Below are 22,190 nucleotides of genomic sequence, written 5' to 3'. Positions count from 1 at the left end.
CTGCAGTGTGGGGGACCTAAGTTCAAATCCCCCCTCTACATCAACAGGAAATTGAACCTGGATCTCCCAGATCCCAAGTGGGGCTCAGCATTGTTAAGGAGATGACACTAATGCTGTTTTGCAACTAGCGCCTGATGCACAAAACAACACATTTCTAGCTGAAGCTATTTGGGAAATTCATGTCAAATTTGCAATAGTTTTGGGTCACCAAAACTACATTTCTTGGCAAATAAACTATTTGAAATTTTTTGCCCAGCTCTAACGCAAAGTACTTGTGTGTGAGCATGTAGTCCTAGCTGTGAATAGTGTAGTCTGGTCCTTGTCTAGATTATTTAACTACTTCTGGGCTACTGCTGTGGTAAGGAGTTTTAGGAACCCTTCCCTCCATCCTGTTAAGGTGTTTCCTCCTCTATAAAAGTAGATCAAGAGCCTGATCCAAAGCTCATTGAAGTCTATGGACTTCAGTGGAGTTTGGATTATTTCCCAAGTACATTACATTGACTAGTCTGTAAAAAGAAAAGGGGTACTTACGGCACCTTAGAGACTAACAAATTTATTAGAGCATAAGCTTTCATGAGCTCACGAAAGCTTATGCTCTAATAAATTTGTTAGTCTCTAAGGTGCCACAAGTACTCCTTTTCTTTTTACAGATACAGACTAACACGGCTGCTACTCTGACTAGTCTGTAATTTTCTGTCATCATAACACACACTGGCAGAAAATAGCTGGATGTGCACATGTGGTGCAAAAGTAGTGGTCAGATGCTTGTTTAATTGTCTTTGTGCCAGAGTTTGGTGAGAGCAATTAGGAGCCATGATCCCCTGCTGTGTCAAGTTTAATCCCTTAAAAATGTACCATTTCAATTGTGGGTAGTTGTGTCTGTGAACTCAGTTCACTATCATCAAATAACTCTGTGTGCAAACTTTAAAATTTGCTTTATTTGAGCATTCCTGCAAGTAGTACTTGATTTCTTGGATGCACATAATCAGTGAATACAAATTACAATACTGCTGATGCTATTTATGAAAAGAAACATCATTTTAAGTAATGGTGATGTCCCTGTATTAATATGGGGTCATATTATAATAGCACTTGAAGTATATCAGAAATGAGGGTTTCATGGTAATCTACTAAACGGTCTGTCAGGAATATAATGAATAGTGTGATTGGGTCTGAAAGAGATTTTAAATTGATAGCATTATGACATGCCTTTAAATGGTTCCTTATTCTGAGACAAGAGTGAAATGGAAAAGTGTGACCGTGATAGAATTATCAAGTTTTAGAGTGTCATTAACCTTCCACATTTGTATCAACAAAAATAAATTCATGGCATTTTGTCAGCTGTGTAATCAAACTGCATATCTAAAGCATCTGTTCTGGTAGTATCCATATTAGAGAGTAGTATCTGAATATAACTAACCACTATAAACTTGGTCTCTCTATATTTAGTAGTTCTAGCTGTACTAGTATGGGAATGCGTAGAGGCCCCAACTGAAATCAGAGTGCAGTTATAGTGGGTTTTGTGTATGTAATAAGAGACACTCCATGCCCTGCAGAGCTTACAGTTGAAATGGATAAGTTGGACAAAGGGTGAAAAGAGAGGCACAGAGATGTGAAGTGCCTTGCTGAAGGTCACACAACGAGTCAGGAGCAGAGCTGGGAATGGAATCCAGGTCTCCTGAATCCCAGTGCTGCCTTATATATCTGAATCCCAGTGCCTTTGTATCTTTGTCTATAATGTAAATAGTTACATGGTCCCTATCAAATTTCAAGAGGGATTCTCTGAAAGAGACCTATAGTGCACCACAACCCCTATTTTTGGTCTGCTCCTGTCTCCGTGGTTGCTGAAGCAACTCCCTTCCATGAGCCATTGGATACTTGAGGGAGAAAGTCATTTAATCACAAATCTGGGAGTTATGGGGAATTGGAGGAGCCTTTGTCCCCATCAGTTCTGCCACAGGCTTTCTGTATTACTTTGGCCAAGATCTCTGTTTTTTGATGTGTAAAATTTAGCTAATAATACTTACCAACTTCATAGATTTGATCTGAAAGTAAATTTATGGAAGCTTGGGTGGAAGGTACCATGGAGATGCAACTTTTTATTTATTTTTTTTATTATAGTTAAGGCAGACAAATGGATAATTCTTGACCATTTTTTAGTAGCAATACATTTTAGATTTTAAAAAGAATGTTGTTTTCTGAAGAAATATCAGTGATTTACAAAATTCACATCTCTTCTCTTCTAAATTCACTCTTTTCTTTCAATTTTCACTTTTGAGGGGAAAGGCAGGATACTGCTGGGGACGTATGAGGACATTTTCAAAATCTCTTCCAAACGTTTTTTATTTGTTGTCTGACATGGATCTCCAGCAAGTCATAGAGAATCAACAACTAAGTGCCTATGGAAAAATCGTCTCCTAGTCTGTTGAAAATTATTTCCAAAAAGCTACCAAAGGAGACTGATCAGCTAGCCTGTCTGTCAACCCCAGTTTGTACAAAGGAAAGTGTTCATTTTAAAAGAGTGTCTATGCTCCTTCTGACCATCACAGCAGTTTTAAGATGCTAATCTTTCTGGCCATGTTGTATGTAATTAAAGGAGTAACAGATTGGTAGCTCTTTCTCTTTGCCTTTCGGAATGTTAATCAACATTTGCTTATTTACAGTGTATATGTCAGATGATTAGGTGATAGAAATATTTTAAAATTTTATTCATTGAGTTAAGACTGATATCTGGAGATTCTAGATAATTTCTAAAAAACATTTGAGGAAAATATTGTATAAGTTATAATCAAGGGTTTTTATAACTGAAGTGCCATATTTGAACATTTGTTATAATCGTGCTGTATACTGTGGTATGAGTGACAGAAACCCTCAAGGTAACATTCATAACTAGTGGATAACTGGTTTGCTTTAGAAACCTTTTCCATTTACCAGATTTTTACAAAATTTCTATGCTTGGATAATTTTAAACACTATTTTGACTCTTTGGAACTTCTCCCAACTATGTACATCTCAATATTGTGTCTTCTAGGACATACAGGAAGGTTATTAAAATCCTTGTGTTTCATCAGTCTATCATTCCTGCTGCTGCACATCATCTTCCAAATCACAATAAACAGCCTTGAAGCTGGAAACAATATTGAACCCGGTTTTAACTGTGAGTATCCTTTCTATCTTTGGCATTAACTTGAAGGATGCAAGAATGCTTTGCTAGTATAAAAGGGGGGGGTGCTGATGGCTGGACTTTTTTTACCATTAAGGCTCTACCCAACTTTGTTAACCTTTGGCATGCTGCAAGGCCTATCTTTTCCGTATGGACCAAAGGGAGGTGGGAGGTTTTATTATTAAATGTTTGTAATACTTATATTGCTGTCAGGGTAGTGTTCTCAATGGATCTATTATGTATTGTGCTATATGTGAATTTTATTTTTGAGAGTTGGTCAAGGTTATCCACAGCCTGGAATGGCCTCTCTTTTATGTAGTTAATGCATATCTCATTACATTAAAATTAAACTGTTGTATATTAATGCAAATCCATCTAGACTGACTACCGCTATCATATTATGCCTCCTATGAAATTTTGTTGTACTTGCTAATTTGAGTAACTTTAAACCTTGAATCCAAACCTTGGATTCAAAGTTTACAACCCTAAACACACTACTTTCTTCTTCTTCTTCTCTAATATTATATAGGAAATAGCATTTTTAATATTTTCTTTTTACGCTAATATTAATTAAAAGTAAATCATGTAACCTATTGTATCTTCCTCTTTCCAAAAATATTCTTCAATAATTCAAATGTGAACACTGTCGCACAAATGTTGATTATCCAACGACTTGAAATAAGATAAATGTAAGCTCCAGATAGACAATTTATATTTGTCTTACAATGCTTATGTTTGACATTTATAACTGGCAAGTTACCTTTGATAAATGCCCATTTTATTTATCACAGAATGTGCTACTATCACTTGAATAAACAGTAGTTCTACAATTAAATACAAGACACCGGTAAAGCTGAGCATCTGACTTAAAACAACAAAAGCCCCAGGAAACTCAGAATTAATGCTAACACTTCATCCTTAAGTCATACTATTTTTTAAAGAAAAGATACAATTGTGCACATCAAATGACAGTTTTAACGCTGACTTATTAGGCTTTTGTCAGATCTTTAATGTTCTCAAAAGAAATGTTTGCATTTTCAAAATATAAAATGCACATAATTGATCCAGTGCATTAGATAAGTTCCTTTGCTATTTCTATTTGATAATTATTATGGCTATTATAATTCCATTATGGTAGCATTCACAATGCTCTAGGGACTTTCCATATATGTAGATAAATAATTCCTGCTCCCACAGCCTTTATAATCTTCATGGACAAGCAACAAAGAGGGTGGGAGGAGAAAGAGAAAATGTAAAATCTTTCCCCTCCTATAATCAGTATCAAGTATACCCAAGTGGCCTTCAACCTAATGCCTTATTAGATGACTAGTTTCTTGCATATGTCATAGTATAATAAGTATTGGTTAGAGATTAGTAGGAGGACCTGGTATTGGTTTTATGGACTAGTTCAGGCAGGATATTTCATTTAGAAAGGAGCATGGTAGTAAGTGCAAAGATGGTTGTGGCTGAAAGGGATAAACAAGAGTGTCAAGGCTAATAGTGTGGAGGAGATGGACATAGATAATAAAAGAAATACTTAATATTATTTAGAGACCAACAAATTTATTAGAGCATAAGCTTTCGTGAGCTATAGCCCACTTCATCGGATGCATAAATGAAACATATAATAATAAGATATATATATAGCTATATATACACACACATACAGATAAGTTGGAAGTTGCCATACAAACTGTAAGAGGCTAATTAATTAAGATGAGCTATTATCAGCAGGAGAAAAAACTTTTGAAGTGATAATCAAGATGGCCCATTTAGACAGTTGACAAGAAGGTGTGAGGATACTTAACATAGGGAAATAGATTCAATGTGTGAAATGACCCAGCCACTCCCAGTCTCTATTCAAACCCAAGTTAATAGTATCTAGTTTGCATAGTAATTCAAGGTCGGCAGTTTTTCCTTGGAGTCTGTTTTTGAAGTTTTTCTGTTGCAAAATTGCCACCCTTAAATCTTTTACTGCATGGCCAGAGTGGTTGTCGTGTTCTCCTACTGGTTTTTGAATGTTATGATTTCTGATGTCAGATTTGTGTCCATTTATTCTTCTGCTTAGAGACTGTCTGGTTTGGCCAATGTACAAGGCAGAGGGGCATAGCTGGCACATGATGGCATATATCACATTGGTAGTGGCTGGGTCATTACACATATTGAATTTATTTCCCTGTGCTAAGTATCCTCACACCTTCTTGTCAACTGTCTAAATGGGCCATTTTGATTATCGCTACAAAATTTTTTTTCTCCTGCTGATAATAGCTCATCTTAATTAATTAGCCTCTTACAGTTTGTATGGCAACTTCCACTTTCTCTGTATGTGTATATATATATATATCTTCTTACTATTTGTTCCATTCTATGCATCCAATGAAGTGAGCTGTAGCTCACGAAAGCTTATGCTCTAATAAATTTGTTAGTCTCTAAGGTGCCACAAGTACTCCTTTTCTTTTTGCGGATACAGACTAACACGGCTGCTACTCTGAAACCTTAATATTATTTATTATTAAATAATGGCATCATAATATGCATGGTACTTACCAGAGAAATAAGATGTGATTCCGACTCCAAGTAGTAATTTTGGAGCACTATTGTGGATCCTTACTCATACTTACTCAAGCAGGTAGCCCTATTGCAGTCATACAGTAGGGAATACTCATGCAAATATGGCTTTGCAAGTTTGTGCATAGCTAGAGTGACCAGATGTCCTGTTTTTAAAGGGACAGTCCTGTATTTAAGCCTGCCTACAGGTGTATCAATTTTTCTTAAAAATGGGCAAATTGTCCCATATTTTTTGCCTCTCCCCCATCAGTACTGGGGGGTCCTGCTACTGGTCGGATCCCTGCTCACCAGCCACCCGCCCACTGGTGATGAGTGGGGGGTCCAGTGGCCAGTGATGGGTATGCAAGCCTGGTGGCGGGGTGAAGATGCAGCATGCGGGGCCAGGCTGCTCCCCCTATTGGTCTGTCAGCACGGCCACCGCTGCATGCCTGGTCTCGGCCAGCAGAGCCCCATCCCCGCGTCTTGTTTCCAGCCGGTGCTGACTGCGTGCTGCAAGCTGCAGTGGCCAGTGAGTGCAGGCAGGTGCCAGGCAGCATCCAGTTACGTGTTGCCTCTGCTGCTCATCCATTGTCCCTTTACTTGCTCCTCCTGTCGCTGTCCTCTCCCTGCCCTTCACCCTCCTCAGCTCCGCTGCTCCTCCATATCCCCCTGGCGGGGCATGTCTCTCTCCCAGTGCTGTGCAGAGAATCAGCCCCTGGTCAGAATGCTCAGGTCACCAGCAGCCTGGCTGGCAGGCTCCTTCCTTCCCCCACTGCCTCTGGCTGGGCCAGTAACCTGGGAAAGCCCAAGACCCTCTGGCCCAGAGCGCTGGCCAGAAGGAGCCAAACCCCGCAAAACACTGGCACAGGGCATCCTCTCCACCCCTCAGCCAAGCTCTGGAGTAAAGGCGGGGAGGTGGAGGAGTGATTTCCAGCCTGTTCTTGCCCCTAACCTACAGGGGTTGGGGGTAGGGTCGGGGGAAGGGATGAGCTCTGCAAAGACATGGGTGAGGTCTTCCCTCTCTCCCACCCTCCCCTGTAGCTGGAAGCGGTTCCCATCCCTTTCGTCCTGCACAGTGCGGAAATGCTGCTGCTGGCCACGTTCTGGTGTGAACCCTGGCAGAAATCTGGGCGGGGGCATGTGACCCTGCTTACCACCCTCCCCCCCACACACACATGGATTGCCTTGGGAAGACGCGGCGCCAAGTACCGGGAGAGGCAGGTTCATCCCGGTGGCCCAGCGAGGCCTGGAGCGTGGAGAGTGTTCGGCAGGGAGGGTCGGGTTGATCGGTCACCCACCCTGTGCGAGAGAGGGGTATGAGTGGGTGTGTGTCCCACCTCTCCCCTTGTGAACCCTAAAGCCTTAAAGATAAGAAGGTAAATAAAAATAATCCAACTACACAGTATTTCTTTTTAATGGGGGCTCAGTCAACCTGATGTTAATTTGAATGTTTGTACTGCATAGTTCTGATTGATTGCGGTTTAACTTGTTTACCAGGTGTCCCATATTCAGCATAGGGAGATATGCCACCGTGTGCATGGCGGTGTGTTAAAATATAACTTGATGAGCCATGATAACATTGGCAACAGAGCACCTGAACGATATTAACTGTGCCCTGTAGTGCTACTATGCAATTATAGTCAATGCATTTTAGAGCAAGCTGATTTTTAAAGACACATTCATTCCTCCCCCCTTAATATTTTGCCCATCACTAGAGAGCTTATTTAAGGTTGTGTAGGAGCCTTAGCATGTTTGGATTTCTTTTAAGTTTAACTCTGATTTTCTGGGATTTGTAATTATTCTGTGTAATTATAACTGTAACTAGTTATAACAGTTTATATTATATAAATATAATAACCTATAATATTTGTACTCTTAAATTACTAGTACATACTCTCAGCCTTAATTCTCTTGTAACACAGGTTTTCAGCATAGCATACCTTTAAGAAGCAGTGACAGTTGGGCCAAGTAACATGCCCATAGGAAGGCTTGACACATTTATTCACTCAGTGTTCTGATACCACTGACCCATTACAACCAATAGATCCATAGCAAAATCGAATAGAAAGAATTAGCTACTTCAGTTTGCTGTAGAAGGAAAGCACTGGTTGATTGTTGCCTCTGATGCCACAATTGCTGCAGCTGAGAGTGACCTGAGCTGTTGACCTGTCAATATTTTATTGTAATAATGACAGTCAGAAACAAAAATGTTAGGATAAGTTAGGATAATTATAACTAAATTTCTTCAAATGCAGAGTATGCCTGAGATTTCAATGAGTTTGATCTACATGGACACTTTTTGAGAGTCTGTGTTATTCTGTTGTTGAGTTCATTCAGGACAAGAAAAGGTTTGGTACCCATGCTAAATTTCTTGAAGGACCCAATGTTAAAATTAATTTTAGCTCATAAACTGATGGATTTCTTGTAAATTCTCAGATAAATCATTGTGTACACAATTACAGTACTGTAATTTTGAGGAAGTTACAATATATTCTTCATATATAACAGAGGTTGGATCCTTGCTTTAGATGCAAAACTCAACTCAGCTTTCATTATGGATCCATGACTGGCATCTCCATAATATAAGGACTGCAGTTTAGTATTGCTTTAAGGTATAGGATTGACCATTGGTGATATTTGTGTTTATTATTGCAAATTGAAATATTATTATTATTATTATTTATTGGGCCAGCTACACAGGCACTCTGGCTCGGGGGAGAGGTAGTATGACTCCACCCCAGTTTAATTTAACCAAAAAAAAGCCTGTTTACCCTGGCTTTGAGCTGCTGGGAAGTGTAAATTTCACTCAGAGTTTGAATAAATTAGAGCAAATGTTGCCCTCATTTAAATATAGAGAATATATGTAATTGATGTTATTTATTAACTATTTAAGGCAGAGGGTGACCAGGGGTTTTCAGGAGAGCATTTCCCATTGTGCTGGAAATAGTGGCACTAGGACAGGGGGAAGGAAGGGAGTGACAGCAGAAGAGGAAAGAAGAGAATGATAACATTGAATTAGTTCAGTGTATAGTTTATTTGATAATTTTTAAGTATTCAGGTGTTCCACAAAATGTTTAAATGACATGAAATTGCTTTCATGCTGTAAGAAAATGAAAATCAGGCCCCAGAACTCAATAGTTTGTACCTCAGAAATAAGTCTTTAGGTTCCATAGAATTCTTCAGGCCTCTTATGTAATATTCAGAGCTACTGCCAACTTGAACTGGGGATGAGAGATGGGTAAACAGGGTTCTTTTTTCAAATTTTGTAAGTCTGTTTGATCCTGAGCCAATGTAGGTCAAGTTGTTAGCTCAGAGAATTTTTTTTCTCTCACTGCTGAGTTATTAAACCCCTGAAAATACTTTCAGGGTTGGTAACAGAAACGCTTGCAAATCTTTTAAAAACTGGGGATAATGCAAACTGTCATTTTTTTAAAGAGTTAAAGTGATACAGTAACAGTTTAACCACTGAACTAAAACCCACCTCTTTAATCTTTTAAGTCTAGAAGCATATAGATTTTGGCATCTGCAGAAGCAAAGTAGCAAATGTCAAACTGAAAAGTAAAAATTGTCTAGACGTACAGAACTGCTTTTTTTTTTTTTTTTTTAGTTTTGCTTTCTATCCAAGTCATTTGTAAATCAAAATGAAATGCTCCAGATGGCTTGGTTTTTGCACCAATAGTGTTCCAGTTCAGGACCACCAAATATCAGCACATATACAGTTTCTTCATTTTGTTATTTTAACTACCTCTCTCCCATTCAAAGCTCATACACCTTCACCTTCAGCACAGCTATGAAAATCCACAGCATCTTCTTGAGTCTTTAGGACACATGTTATTGTGGCAACATTAGCATTTAGAAATATTGAATCATTGGGGGGCTCTTGTTTCCTTTGAATCCAGTGATTATTACCTGGCACAAATAAAAAAAATATTTAAAAATTGCACATTTAACTTTATACCAGATTTCTGGTTTGTTAAAGGCTGCATTGTGCAGGTTTGACATTTAATACCTCTGCTTTTTAAAAAAAAAATACAGCTCATCTAGGTAAGAGAGGAAATAGATACATCAGAAGTAAGGTCTGTAAACCTTCCCAAAATATCTGTTGTGCTGCCTATTAAAATATTTTTTATTCTGTCAGAAATATTCTTTTAAAATAAATATCAGCTAGGTTTCAATTATGCCATTACAAACGATATATAATCTGGTTTTGATGTAGGGGTAATATTGGCACAGTAGTGCAATTTTTTTTATAGATCATTTTTGTCAATTTGTAACTGTTGAAATAGAATTATTAGATCAGTTGAACAGCTTCTGGCCATAGAATCCATAATATTAAAAATTGAAAAGACATACTGCCTTAGGACCTGAAGTACATGCCCCTGGCTGTGCAGGATTTCATTCCTACAGTATATTTTTGTGAGGCTTCCACAAGTCCAGTTTTAAATGACTTAATCGACGGAGCTTCTACCACTTTCTGTGGCAGGCAGTAACATGATCTAAATGATATCACAGGTAAAAGAGTTTTCCCGGTACTCATTCTAAGTTTTCTTTTCTTTAAATTAATGCCATTACCCCCATTCCCTTATGCCACCCTAAACAATTCATGTCTTGGTGTTTGCACCCTTCTAACATCTGCAGATAGTTTCCACTCCAACTGTCTCCTCTTAACTATATTTTGACCAATGCCATACCTTTTTAGTGCCTGATTCTGCCACCTTTGCTCTCACTGGCTATGACTGTACACTGTGGTAAATCTTGTTTACACTTTTATTGAGACTGAATAGTATCTTACGTCATGAGACATCCCACTTACAACAATGGTACTACTTGCAGAGGTACGGTTCTACTCAGTGTGAGTTAGAATACCAAAGTCTGAACTTCAGCTATTCAAATTTTTCCTTATAAATCAAATTCTCAACCTGATAAATCTGTAACAGATATTTTTTAAATATTTCTAAAGATTATACAAGTTATGGTTTAGTTTTATTCTGTATTATTTAGATGTTATATTTGCAGGGTGTAGAGTAAGATTTGATGTCAGGAGGAAGGATGGATTTATAGTTAAAGCATGGGATCTAGGTTCAGATCATGGCTTGGTCTCAGATTTCCTTTGTTACCCCGGGCAAGTCTCTATCACCATTCCTCAGTTTCCCTACACAGAAAACATAGAATCATAGGACTGGAAGGGACCATGAGAGATCATTTAGTCTAGTCCCCTGCACTCATGGCAGGACTAAGTATTATCTAGACCATCACTGACAGGGGTTTGTTTAACCTGCTCTTAAAAATATCCAATGATGGAGATTCCACAACCTCCCTAGGCAATTTATTCCAGTAATTAACCACCCTGACAGTTAGGAAGTTTTTCCTAATGTCCAACCTAAACCTCCCTTGCAATTTAAGTCCATTGCTTCTTGTCCTACCTTCAGAGGTTGAGAACAACAATTTGGCTCCCTCCTCTTTGTAACAACCTTTTATGTACTTGAAAACTGTTACCATGTCCATGTCCAATCTTCTCTTCTCCAGACTAAACAAACCCACTTTTTTTTAATCTTCTCTGATAGCTCATGTTTTCTAGACCTTTAATCATTTTTGTTGCTCTTCTCTGGACTTTCTCCAGTTTGTCCACATCTTTCCTGAAATGCAGTGCCCAGAACTGGACACAATTCTCCAGTTGAGACCTAATCAGCATGGAGTAGAGTGGAAGAACTACTTCTCTTGTCTTGCTTACAACACTCCTGCTAATACATCCCAGAATGATGTTTGCTTTTTTTGCAACAGCGTTACGCTGTTGACTCATATTTAGCTTGTGATCCACTATGAACCCCAGATCCCTTTCCGCAGTACTCCTTCCTAGGCAGTCATTTCCCATTTTGTATGTGTGCAACTGATTGTTCCTTCCTAAGTGGAGTACTCTGCATGTGTCCTTATTGAATTTCATCCTATTTACTTCAGACCATTTCTCCAATTTGTCCAGATCATTTTGAATTATAATCGTATCCTCCAAAGCACTTGTAACCCCTCCCAGCTTGTTACTGTCCACAAACTTTATAGTGTACTCTCTATGCCATTATCTTAATAATTGATGAAGATGTTGAACAGACCCAGACCCAGACCCAGAAATGATCCCTGCTAGACCCCAGTCAATATGTCCTTCCAGCTTGACTGCAAACCACTGATAACTACTCTCTGGGAATGGTTTTCCAACCAGTTATGCATCCACCTTATCATAGCTCTATCTAGATTGTATTTCCCTAGTTTGTTTAAGAAAAGGTAAGTCAAAAACTTGGAGACCTGGGGAAAAGGTCAGAATCTGGGGGGAGCATAGACTGTTATAATAGGGATAAGGGAGAGACAAGAGAGAACAGGGTGGGAAATCAAATCAGTATCTTAGATGTCTGTATACTAATGCAAGAAGTATGGGGAATAAACAGGAAGAACTTGAAATGCTAGTTAATAAACACAACTATGACATAGTTGACATCCCAGAGACTTTGTGGGATAATACACATGACTGGAATATTGGCATAGTAGGGTGTAGCTTGTTCAGGAAGGACAGGCAGGGAAAAAAGGGAGTTGCCTTATATATTAAAAATATATGCACTTGGACTGACGTTGAGATGGAAATAGGAGACAGACTTGTTGAAAGTGTCTGGGTAAGGATAAAAGGGGTAAAAAAATGGATGATGTCATGGTAGGGGTCTACTACAGACCACCTAACAAGGAAGAAGGGGTGGCTGGGGCTTTTTTTAAGTAACTAACAAAGCACAGGACTTGGTGGTGATGGGGGACTTCAACTACCCAGACATCTGTTGGGAAAATAATATAGCAAGACACAGATTATCCAACAAGTTTGTGGAATGTATTGGAGACAAGTTTTTATTTCAGAAGGTAGAGAAAGCTACTAGTGGAGAGGCTGTTCTAGATTTGATTATGACAAATAGGGAGGAACTGGTTGAGAATTTGAAGTGGAAGGCAGCTTAGGTGAAAGTGATCATGAAATGGTAGAGGACATGATTCTAAGGAACACAGGAGGGAAAACAACACAATAAAGATAATGGATTTCAAGAAGGCAGACTTCAGCAAACTCAGGGAGTTGGTAGGTAAGATCCTATGGGAAGCAAGTCTAAGGGGAAAAACAATTGAAGAGGGTTGGCAGTTTTTTGAAGAGACACTATTAAGGGCACAAGACCAAACTGTCCCACTGCGTAGATAAGATAGGAAGTACGGCAGGAGGCCACTTTGGCTTAACCAGGAGATCTTCAATGATCTGAAACTCTGGAGTCCTACAAAAAGTGGAAACGGTCAAATTACAAAGGATAAATATAAACACAAGTATGTAGGGACAAAATTAGAAAAGGCACAAAACGAGATTAAACTAGCTAAAGACATGAAGGGTACAAGAAAATATTCTACAAATATATTAGAAGCAAGAGGAAACCCGAGGATAGGGTAGGCCCTGTTATTCAGTGTGGGGGTGAGGGAGGAGAACAATAACAGAAAATGTGGAAATGGCAGAATTGCTAAATGACTTTGTTTTTCACCAAAAAAGTTAGTAGCAATTGGACAACTAACATAGTGAACGCCAGTGAAAATGAGGTAGAATCAGAGACTAAAACAGGGAAAGAACAAGTTAAAAATTACTTAAATTAGATATATTCAGGTCACCAGCACCTGATGATATACATCCTAGAATACTCACGGGGCTGACTGAGGAGATATCTGAACCATAAGGGATTATCTTTGAAAAGTCATGGAAGACTAGAGAGATTCCAGAGGACTGGAAAATGCCAAATATAGTGCCCATCAATAAAAAGGGGAAATACGGACCACCAGGGGAATTTAACTTCAGTACCTGGAAAGATAATGGAGCAAATAATTAAGCAATCAATTTGCAAACACCTAGACGTTAATAAGGTGATAAGTAACAGCATGGCTTTGTCAAGAACAAATTGTGCCAACCTAATAGCTTTCTTTGATAGAGTAACAAGCTTTGTGGATGGGGAGAAGCTCATTAGATATCGCATAGCATATCTATGTCAAATGAATTCTTGTCACCCCTGTGGCATTTTTTCCTTAAATTAAAGTGAAATATAATTTCTTAGAGAACTGCTACAAAAGCGTTACAAAAATTTGCAGTACTACCAAAGTATACTTGATGTTTTGGTTTGTATTAGGAAGCAACCACATTTAGCATGAGTAAATTCAGTATCTCTGTTTATTGAATGTTCAAGCACAAAATCTATATCAGAACTTCAATAGCAATGAGTCACTCCTTAGTTCTGTCTTTCTCACAAGATTCTGTGTGTTTGACTACTGGGGATTTCTTATTAGATTGTATTGATTTTGATTTAATACTCTGTCTTTAAACTCCGGCATGTTTCTAGTTTGATGTATTACCTGCATAAAAAAATACTTTTACTTCCTCTGCTAAACAGATAGAGAATTAAAGGATTTCATTTCATGTTCGTATTGCAGATGAGATAGTCAGACACATGCACATCTTTCAAATACCTCTGAGCATTCCCTTAACACTTACCCTATCTATGAGCTCCTCCTAAGTGTCGGGGGTCAAGATGTGTTCACATTATTCCAGATAGTGCTGTCCTGAAGAAGATAACTCATCTAGGTTAAAGTTACAGCACCAGCCAATGAAGCTCTTTTGATCCTAATGCGTAACTGTATTTTCCAGAAATATTTTATCCACCAGGTTCAAAGGTAACAGTTACAAAAATACTTGGCCTGCTGATTAGTGTGTGAACAGCCCAATATTGGCTTGGCTCTTTTCTAGAAAAAATCTTTTCATTTGTCAGACAACAGAACTAGTATGTTTACCAGGTGAGAGAAGTAACACTCTTTTAACATTATGAAGGACTCTACAGCTTCAGAGTTTTGAGACTTGTAAGCACATCCATCTTGTTTGGAATATATTATTTATTTTCTCTTTTTGGAATATTCAAGATGAGCATTCAAGGAGCGGTGCATCTCTTTATTTCTTGGGAAGTCAGCATTGAACTATTCTATTCTATTCTATTCTATATTGGTAGAGCCTTACCAAATTCATGGCCATGAAAAACACATCACGGACTGTGAAATTAGGTCTCCCCCTGTGAAATCTGGTCTTTTGCTTGGTTTTACCCTGTACTATACAGATTTCACAGGGGAGACCAGCATTTCTCAAATTGCGGGTCCTGACTGAAAAGGGAGTTGCAGGGGGCGTCACAAGGTTATTTTAGGGGGGTCGCAGTATTGCCTGACTTCTGCACTGTCTTCAGAGCTGGGTATCTGGAGAGCAGCGGCTGTTGGCTGGGCTCCCATCTCTAAAGGCAGCGCCAGCTGCAGCAAGGGTGGCAATATCATACCATGTCATCTTTACTTCCATGCTGCTGCTGGCAGCAGCTCTGCCTTCAGAGCTGGGCTCCTGGTCAGCAGCTGCCGCTCTCCAGCTGCCCAGCTCTGAAGGCAACACCGCCACCAGCAGCAGCGCATCCCCCACTACAATAACCTTGCAAACCCCCCACCCCAACTCCTTTTTTGGTCAGGACCCCTACAATTACAACACCGTGAAATTTCAGTTTAAAATAGCTGAAAACATGAAATTTACCATTTTAAAAATCTTATGACTGTGAAATTGACCAAATTGGACCGTGAATAGGGCCCTAAATATAAGTTCTTATATTTTTTGTTTGTTGCTTATAAATATACTCTTTGCTATGTGTTTATGTCAGAGAAGGCAAGATCAAAGAAATGTGCCTTGCACTTAGAGTGGAAGGTGTTAATGTTTGTGATGATTCTTAGTTCCTGGGGGAATTCATTCTATAGTCTTGGACCAGCCTCCAGGAAAGTTCTATCTCCCATACAAACAAGCTTCAACTTTCTTGTGGAGAGTTCCATTATGCTAGAGGAGTGTCGATGTCAACTCTAGTCTTCATTCCAGAGCTTTACATCCTCTTTTAGATATCCTGGGCCTAGGGCATGGAATGCCTTGAGCATAAGGATCGAGCCCTTGAACTTGATTTGAAATTCTATGGGAAGCCAGTGTAGGGAGTGGAGGAGAGGTTTGATGTGCTTGCAATACTCTGTGTGGCTGAGGAGGCTCACTGAAGTGTACTGTACTAGCTGGAATTTCCTAAGCACTGAAGGCTTCATGCCCCGGTGTATCTCTGAGTCCAGCTGAGAGGTGACAAAGGTATGAATAACCGAGGCCAGATCATCATCTGCCAGGATGGTGCAGGGTAACATAGCCAACTGGAGATGGCAAAAGATGTTTCTCAAGACTGTTGCTATGTGAGAGTTTGTGGGTAAGCAAGGGGTAAGCAAGGAATCTAAGAAGACTCCTAAACTCTGTGGTGAATTGACCAATTGATGGGCTGTGTACCTTCAACCCAAAGAAGTTGCACCATGGCCACAAACTCATCAAAATGTTTTCTGCATATTTTTGGCACTTGAGTCCATGTCATCTGACCAGTTTACCTAGTGGCTGTGTGTAGATGTTGAAAAGGACCAGAGAGAATTAATCCTTGTTGGACTTCACAAGACAGGGATCTAGTGTTGGAGGTGAAGTTACCTTCTTGGGTGCATACCCACAGGAAGGACTCAGAGCATTTTACCGCATTACCCTGGACCCCTGTCACCTCTTTCAGGTGAGACAGTAGCCTCTCAGGGTCACACTGTTGAATGATGCAGAGAGGTCCAGGGGGATGAGAACTGATGCCTGCCGTCTATCCATTGATGGGAGGAGATCATCCATCAGTTTCACTAAGGCAGTTTTAGTTCCATGTCCTGGCCTGAATACAGATTGTCAGGTCTAGAATTTTATTTGCAATTAGATGAGCTTGTAGGTGGCCTTTAGTGGTCTCTGAGAGTTTTCTCAGAAAATGAAAGTTTGACACTGGAAGGTACTCGGCTAGACCTCATGTATCCGGGGTGGGTTTCTTCAGTATCAGTTGAACTATCATGTGCTTAAAGGAGAAAGGGAAGATTGCTTCTGACATTGATCCATGAGACTATTTTGATCAGAGTGGTAGCAGTTTGTTCATGACTGTCTTTCACAAGGCAGGAAGGACATTGGTCAGATTCACAAATCTTGGGTTGCAAGTCCTGTAGAGTGTCCAGAACTTTTTGATAAGTGAAGACCCTGAACTTTGGGAATGCAGGTAGGCTGTTGGTTGGTGCACAAAGGTGGAGTGAATTGATACTGAGAAGGCTTCCCAAATGTGCATGATCTTGTCAGCAAATTAGGATGATGGTTCTTTGCAGCAGTTGGTGTTCAGTTTGGTTGTAGATTGTTGCATCTCAGGATTGATGAAACAGTTTACCAGCTTGGATGGCTCCTTGGCATGGGATTTGGTACCTTCAGTGGAGTCTGGTAGGAAGGTTCGCTTGACCTGAATCCAGATTTAGTGTAGGCTTTGAAAAATGCCTTATGTTTCATCCTGTCTGTATCAGCCTTTGATTTTCACCACTGGCACTCAAGTTTCATGGGTTTTTCTTTCTTTTCCCTCCATCTTCTCTTCATTATTGAAATGAAAACATCTTAATCCATATATCCTGTCAGGAATCTTCTTGTACTGTTGTAGTAGAAGATGAAAAAGATGCTGTGTAGTTGATCAAACTTTGGGGCAAAGATACTGTACCTTTTCAAATGTTGTGATCTAAATGGGCTATGTCTTGCATATTATAAGGGCCAAATTCCATCCTGATTCTGTATGTAGAAATTCCGTTGATAATTACTAGGATGTCTCACAAAAACTCAGGATAAAATATGGCCTGTAAATATGTATAAAAATTATTCCAAACATTGTCACCAGAAAGTTACCATTTTTTTTAAACATCCCCTTTTTCTTGTCAAACTTGTAAAATTTATCTGTAACATTCTTCTGGAAACAAATTCCAGTTCCCCAGAGGTAGGAACTGGATTTTACATTCCATGGGATTATCACCTGAATATACTCTTAGCTCTCCACTACACTATGAATTCCAAAGCCACTTCCAGTAATTAGATTATGAGCTCTTGCGGACAGGAAACATCTTTGTTCTATATAGTGCCTATCAAGTTGGGTCCTGGTCCCTTGCTAGGGCTCCAAGGTACTACCACAGTACAAATGAATAATAATAACATGGGATTCCTGCACTGCTGCTTGTCACCAAAGAATGTTCATATGTAACCATGATAACAGCCCAGATCTTTGGGGAATGGAAACCTTATTGTGTTACCTATGAGAACAAGAACAAACTGCAGAAATGTGTGTAAAACTAGCACAGCAAATTCAAACTAGGCTTCTGTGTGAAGAGTTCATAGTTGAATATATCTTCTTATCTCTTCACCTGGCAAGAACTGAATGAGGCCTGAAGACCTAAAATGAAGGATCCAAGAAATATCAGCAATGCAGGATGCTTTAAAATTATATGGGACCCTTTTTCATTTAAATAACCTTTTCTATAACTCCAGTTTCATGGTGCAATACTTCAGATCTAAGTAATATACAGTACTATGAAAGAAAGAAAGAAAACAGTAAGTCTTTGAGGGACGCAGGCAAACTTAGGCCTAACAGGGATGGCCATCCTTTGAAATAAGGGATAGTTGTGAGGCATGGTTCTGTGATAGCAAATATAGTCAAGTATATAGGAAAATGGAAGAGTGTACCATTGTACAATAGAAGTATCAGCTATGTCTAAGTATAATCAGGTTTCAGAGTGGTAGCCATGTTAGTCTGTATCAGCAAGAACAACGAGGAGTCCTTGTGACACCTTAGAGACTAACAAATTTATTTGGGCATAAGCTTTCGTGGGCTAGAACCCGCTTCATCAGATTCATGGAGTGGAAAATACAGTAGCAGGTGTATATTTACATAGTACATGAAAAATGGGAGTTGCCTTACTAAGTGTGGGGGAGAGTGGGTCAGTGCAAACGAGACAATTCAATTAACAGTAGAATAACAAGGGAGGAAAAATCACTTTTGTAGTGGTAATGAGGATGGCCCATTTCAAACAGTTGAGAAGAAGGTGTGAGGAACAGTAGGGGGAAATTAATATGGGGAAATTAGTTTTTGTAATGACCCATCCACTCCAAGTCTTTATTCAGGCCTAATTTGATGGTGTCCAGTTTGCAAATTAATTCCAGTTCTGCAGTTTCTCATTGGAGTCTGATTTTGGAGTTTTCTTGTTGAAGAATTGCCACTTTTAAGTCTGTTATTGAGTGACCAGAGAGATTGAAGTGTTCTCCGACTGGTTTTTGAATGTTATAATTCCTGATGTTAGATTTGTGTCCATTTATTCTTTTGCTCAGAGACTGTCCGGTTTGGCCAATGTACATGGCAGAGGGGCATTGCTGACACATGACGGCATATATCACATTGGTAGATGTGCAGGTGAATGAGCCCCTGGTGGTGTGGCTGATGTGGTTAGGTCCTATGATGGTCTCCCTTGAATAAATATGTGGACAGAGTTGGCACTGGGGTTTGTTGCAGGGTTTGTTTCCTGGGTTAGTGTTTTTGTTGTGTGATGTGTAGTTGCTGGTGAGTATTTGCTTCAGGTTGCGGGGCTGTCTGTAAGCGAGGACTGGCCTGTCTCCCAAGGTCTGTGAGAGTGAGGGATCGTCCTCCAGGATAGGTTGTAGATCCTTGATGATGCGTTGGAGAGGTTTTAGTTTGGGGCTGTAGGTGACGGCTAGTGGCATTCTGTTACTTTCTTAGTTGGGCCTGTCTTGTAGTAGGTGACTTCTGGGTATGCTTCTGGCTCTATCAATCTGTTTCTTCACCTCACCGGGTGGGTATCGTAGTTTTAAGAATGCTTGATAGAGATCCTGTAGGTGTTTGTCTCTGTCTGAGGGATTGGAGCAAATGCTTGCCTGTAGACAATGGATCGTGCGAGTGGTCTGAATGAAAGCTGGAGGCATGTAGGTAAGTATAGTGGTCAGTAGGTTTCTGGTACAGGGTGATGTTTATGTGACCATCGCTTATTAGCACTGAAGTGTCTAGAAGTGGATCTCTTGTGTGGACTGGTCCAGGCTGAGGTTGATGGTGGGGTGGAAATTGTTGAAATCCTGGTGGAATTCCTCAAGGGCTTCCTTCCCATGGGTCCAGATGATGAAGATGTCATCAGTGTAGCGCAAGTAGAATAGGGGCGTTAGGAGTAAGGCATCTCCCATCTTTTCATGTACTGCGTATATATACCTGCTACTGAATTTTCCACTCCATACGTCTGATGAAGTGGGTTCTAGCCCACAAAAGCTTATGCCCAAATAAATTTGTTAGTCTCTAAGGTGCCACAAGGACTCCTCGTTGTTGTTTTTTAAAGTATAATCAGTGTTTCCAAAGGTCTGTGGTTTATAGTTTAACTCCACTGATTTTGCAGAGCGTATACTATATAAACCTTCAGCCATATTATGATGTTGGAATGTATTTGTTAGGCCAGATTAGATAACTTCACTTGTAAATATAATTTGCTCTCTAAAAAGAAGTTAATTGTGTTCTGAATTAAGGGAGAATTATCTTCAACATTACTTCACCCATTATAAACAACTTTAAAAGGCCAGGAAATTTATGACTGGGAAAACAGAAGTTCTAACATTGCTTTTTAAGCATATATAATAGATTATCTTTAATTTCCTGCTGACTTTACTGTGTAACAGCTCAGAAAGTGAGTATTCATTGTATTTTTAGTCTTCCAGTAATGGCCAGTTTATTTGCTACCAGTCATGTGCTACCACATGTAATCAACTAGTATTTTAAATATTCATTTTCAGCTATCATAAGTTCTGGAAAATATATCTAATTCTTCTCTAATGCCTTTAGCATTCTAGTTTGTATTGCTCCATTTCAAACACTCTTCATTCATGACAGACTCTTTAAAAATGCTTCTATTCGTTATAATGTGCAGAGGCATACTTTTGCTGACAGCAAAATATTCACCACTGATATGTGGTGAGCAGCAAAATGCCCATTGCTCATGGGAAATTGACATCTGCCTACGTTCATAAAAGTTGTAATTAATTTCTTTGCATTTATAATGCAAATGTATTGTGGGGGGAGGTGGTGGTTACACTGCATAATTTGAGTTTCTGTTGCATCAAAGTTTATTCTCTTGGACAAATTTACCTACAGTGCATCATGTCTTATGTGGTACTTTAGTTCTAATCTCTGTGACCAAGAACATGGATTAATGGGGCAGCAATAATTATGAAATTATCTAATAATCTCCAGTTGAGATCATTCTAAAATTGAATCATAAAGTAAAATTCTACAACTAAATTTGTAGTATTTATTTGCACTGAAGCATAGAATAAATACTTGAGTGATGCTGTCCTCTGAAAAATCCTTAATATGAATCAGAGAATATAAGGCTGAAGCTTTGATCTACCTTGGTAGAGGTTGTGACTTGAGTAAATATATTAGCCATCTTTGGAACTCTGCCACAGGCTGTGATAAATGAAGAAGCAGAGGGAGCTCCTGTTTATAAACACGCAGCCAGTCAGTTAGCTGTAAAATCCCCCTTGGTGTCTGTTCTCTGCTTGCTTTACCTGTAAAGGGTTAACAAGCCAACAGGTAAAAGAAAAGGAGTGGCACCTGACCAAAAGAGCCAATGGGAGGGCTAGAACTTTTAAATTTGGGAAAGAAACTTTCCCTTTGTCTGTTGTTCCCTGGGCTGCAGGGACGGAGCAGCAATGCTATAAGCAGGAATTCTATGTAAGGTTTGAACCAGGTATGAAAAAGTATTTTCCATACCTAGAAGAAATAATTTGGATAAGGAATGTTTAGTTAGACGCTATCAGGTTTATTTCTGATTTTGGCTTGTGGATCCCTCTGTGCTAACCCCAGATGCTTTTGTTTGCTTGTAACATTTAAGCTGAACTCCCCAAGAAAGCTATTTTGGGTGCTTGGTTTTTGGAATTGCTCTTTTAAAATCTAGCAAAAGCCTAAGTTCCAGATGTATTTTCTTTCTTTTTATTTTTAATAAACTTTACCTTTTTAAGAACAGGATTGGATTTTTGGTGTCCTAAGAGGGTGGTGCATATGTTGTTTGATTAGCTGATAGCCACAGCTAATTTCCTTTTTTTTCTTTCTCAGCTCTTCCCCGGAGGGTGGAGGGGGGGCATGAAAGGGCTTGAGGGTACCCCACAGGGAGGAATTCCCAAGTGTTCCTTCTGGTTCAAAGGGGTTTTTTGCATTTGGGTGGTGGCAGCGTTAACCAAGCCAAGGTCAGAGAGAAGCTGTAACCTTGGGAGTTTAATCAAAGCCTGGAGTGGCAAGTATTAATTTTTTAAATCCTTACTGGCCCCCACTTCCTGCGCTCGGAGTGACAGAGTGGGGATTCAGCCTTGACACAGGCATTTTTCTAGAGTATAAGGTTTTTCATGGATGGTGCATTGTTGGTCATGTAGTTTGAAACAAAGATTTTGTGGAAAAGTGACCGCTTCCTGGCTCAGACTTTAGCGTTGCTTCAGTGATCTCTTGGGATCAAACAATTTTACCTTATTCAA

The 22,190-nt window shown here is 39.5% G+C and overlaps 1 protein-coding gene across 1 annotated transcript in view; it reads left to right on the top strand.

Annotated features, from left to right (window-relative positions):
• Positions 1 to 22,190, top strand: part of PIEZO2 (piezo type mechanosensitive ion channel component 2) — a 454,182-nt gene that overhangs the window by 167,666 nt on the left and 264,326 nt on the right. Inside the window, exon 3 of the mRNA XM_073331610.2 lies at positions 3,032 to 3,157. Coding sequence (XP_073187711.2) covers positions 3,032 to 3,157 — 126 coding nt within the window. The remainder of the gene's footprint in view (positions 1 to 3,031; positions 3,158 to 22,190) is intronic.

This window comes from Lepidochelys kempii, chromosome 2 (genome assembly GCF_965140285.1).
Source record: "Lepidochelys kempii isolate rLepKem1 chromosome 2, rLepKem1.hap1, whole genome shotgun sequence".
NCBI classification, from domain to species: domain Eukaryota; kingdom Metazoa; phylum Chordata; order Testudines; family Cheloniidae; genus Lepidochelys; species Lepidochelys kempii.
This window is presented reverse-complemented; position numbering and strand designations above follow the sequence as displayed.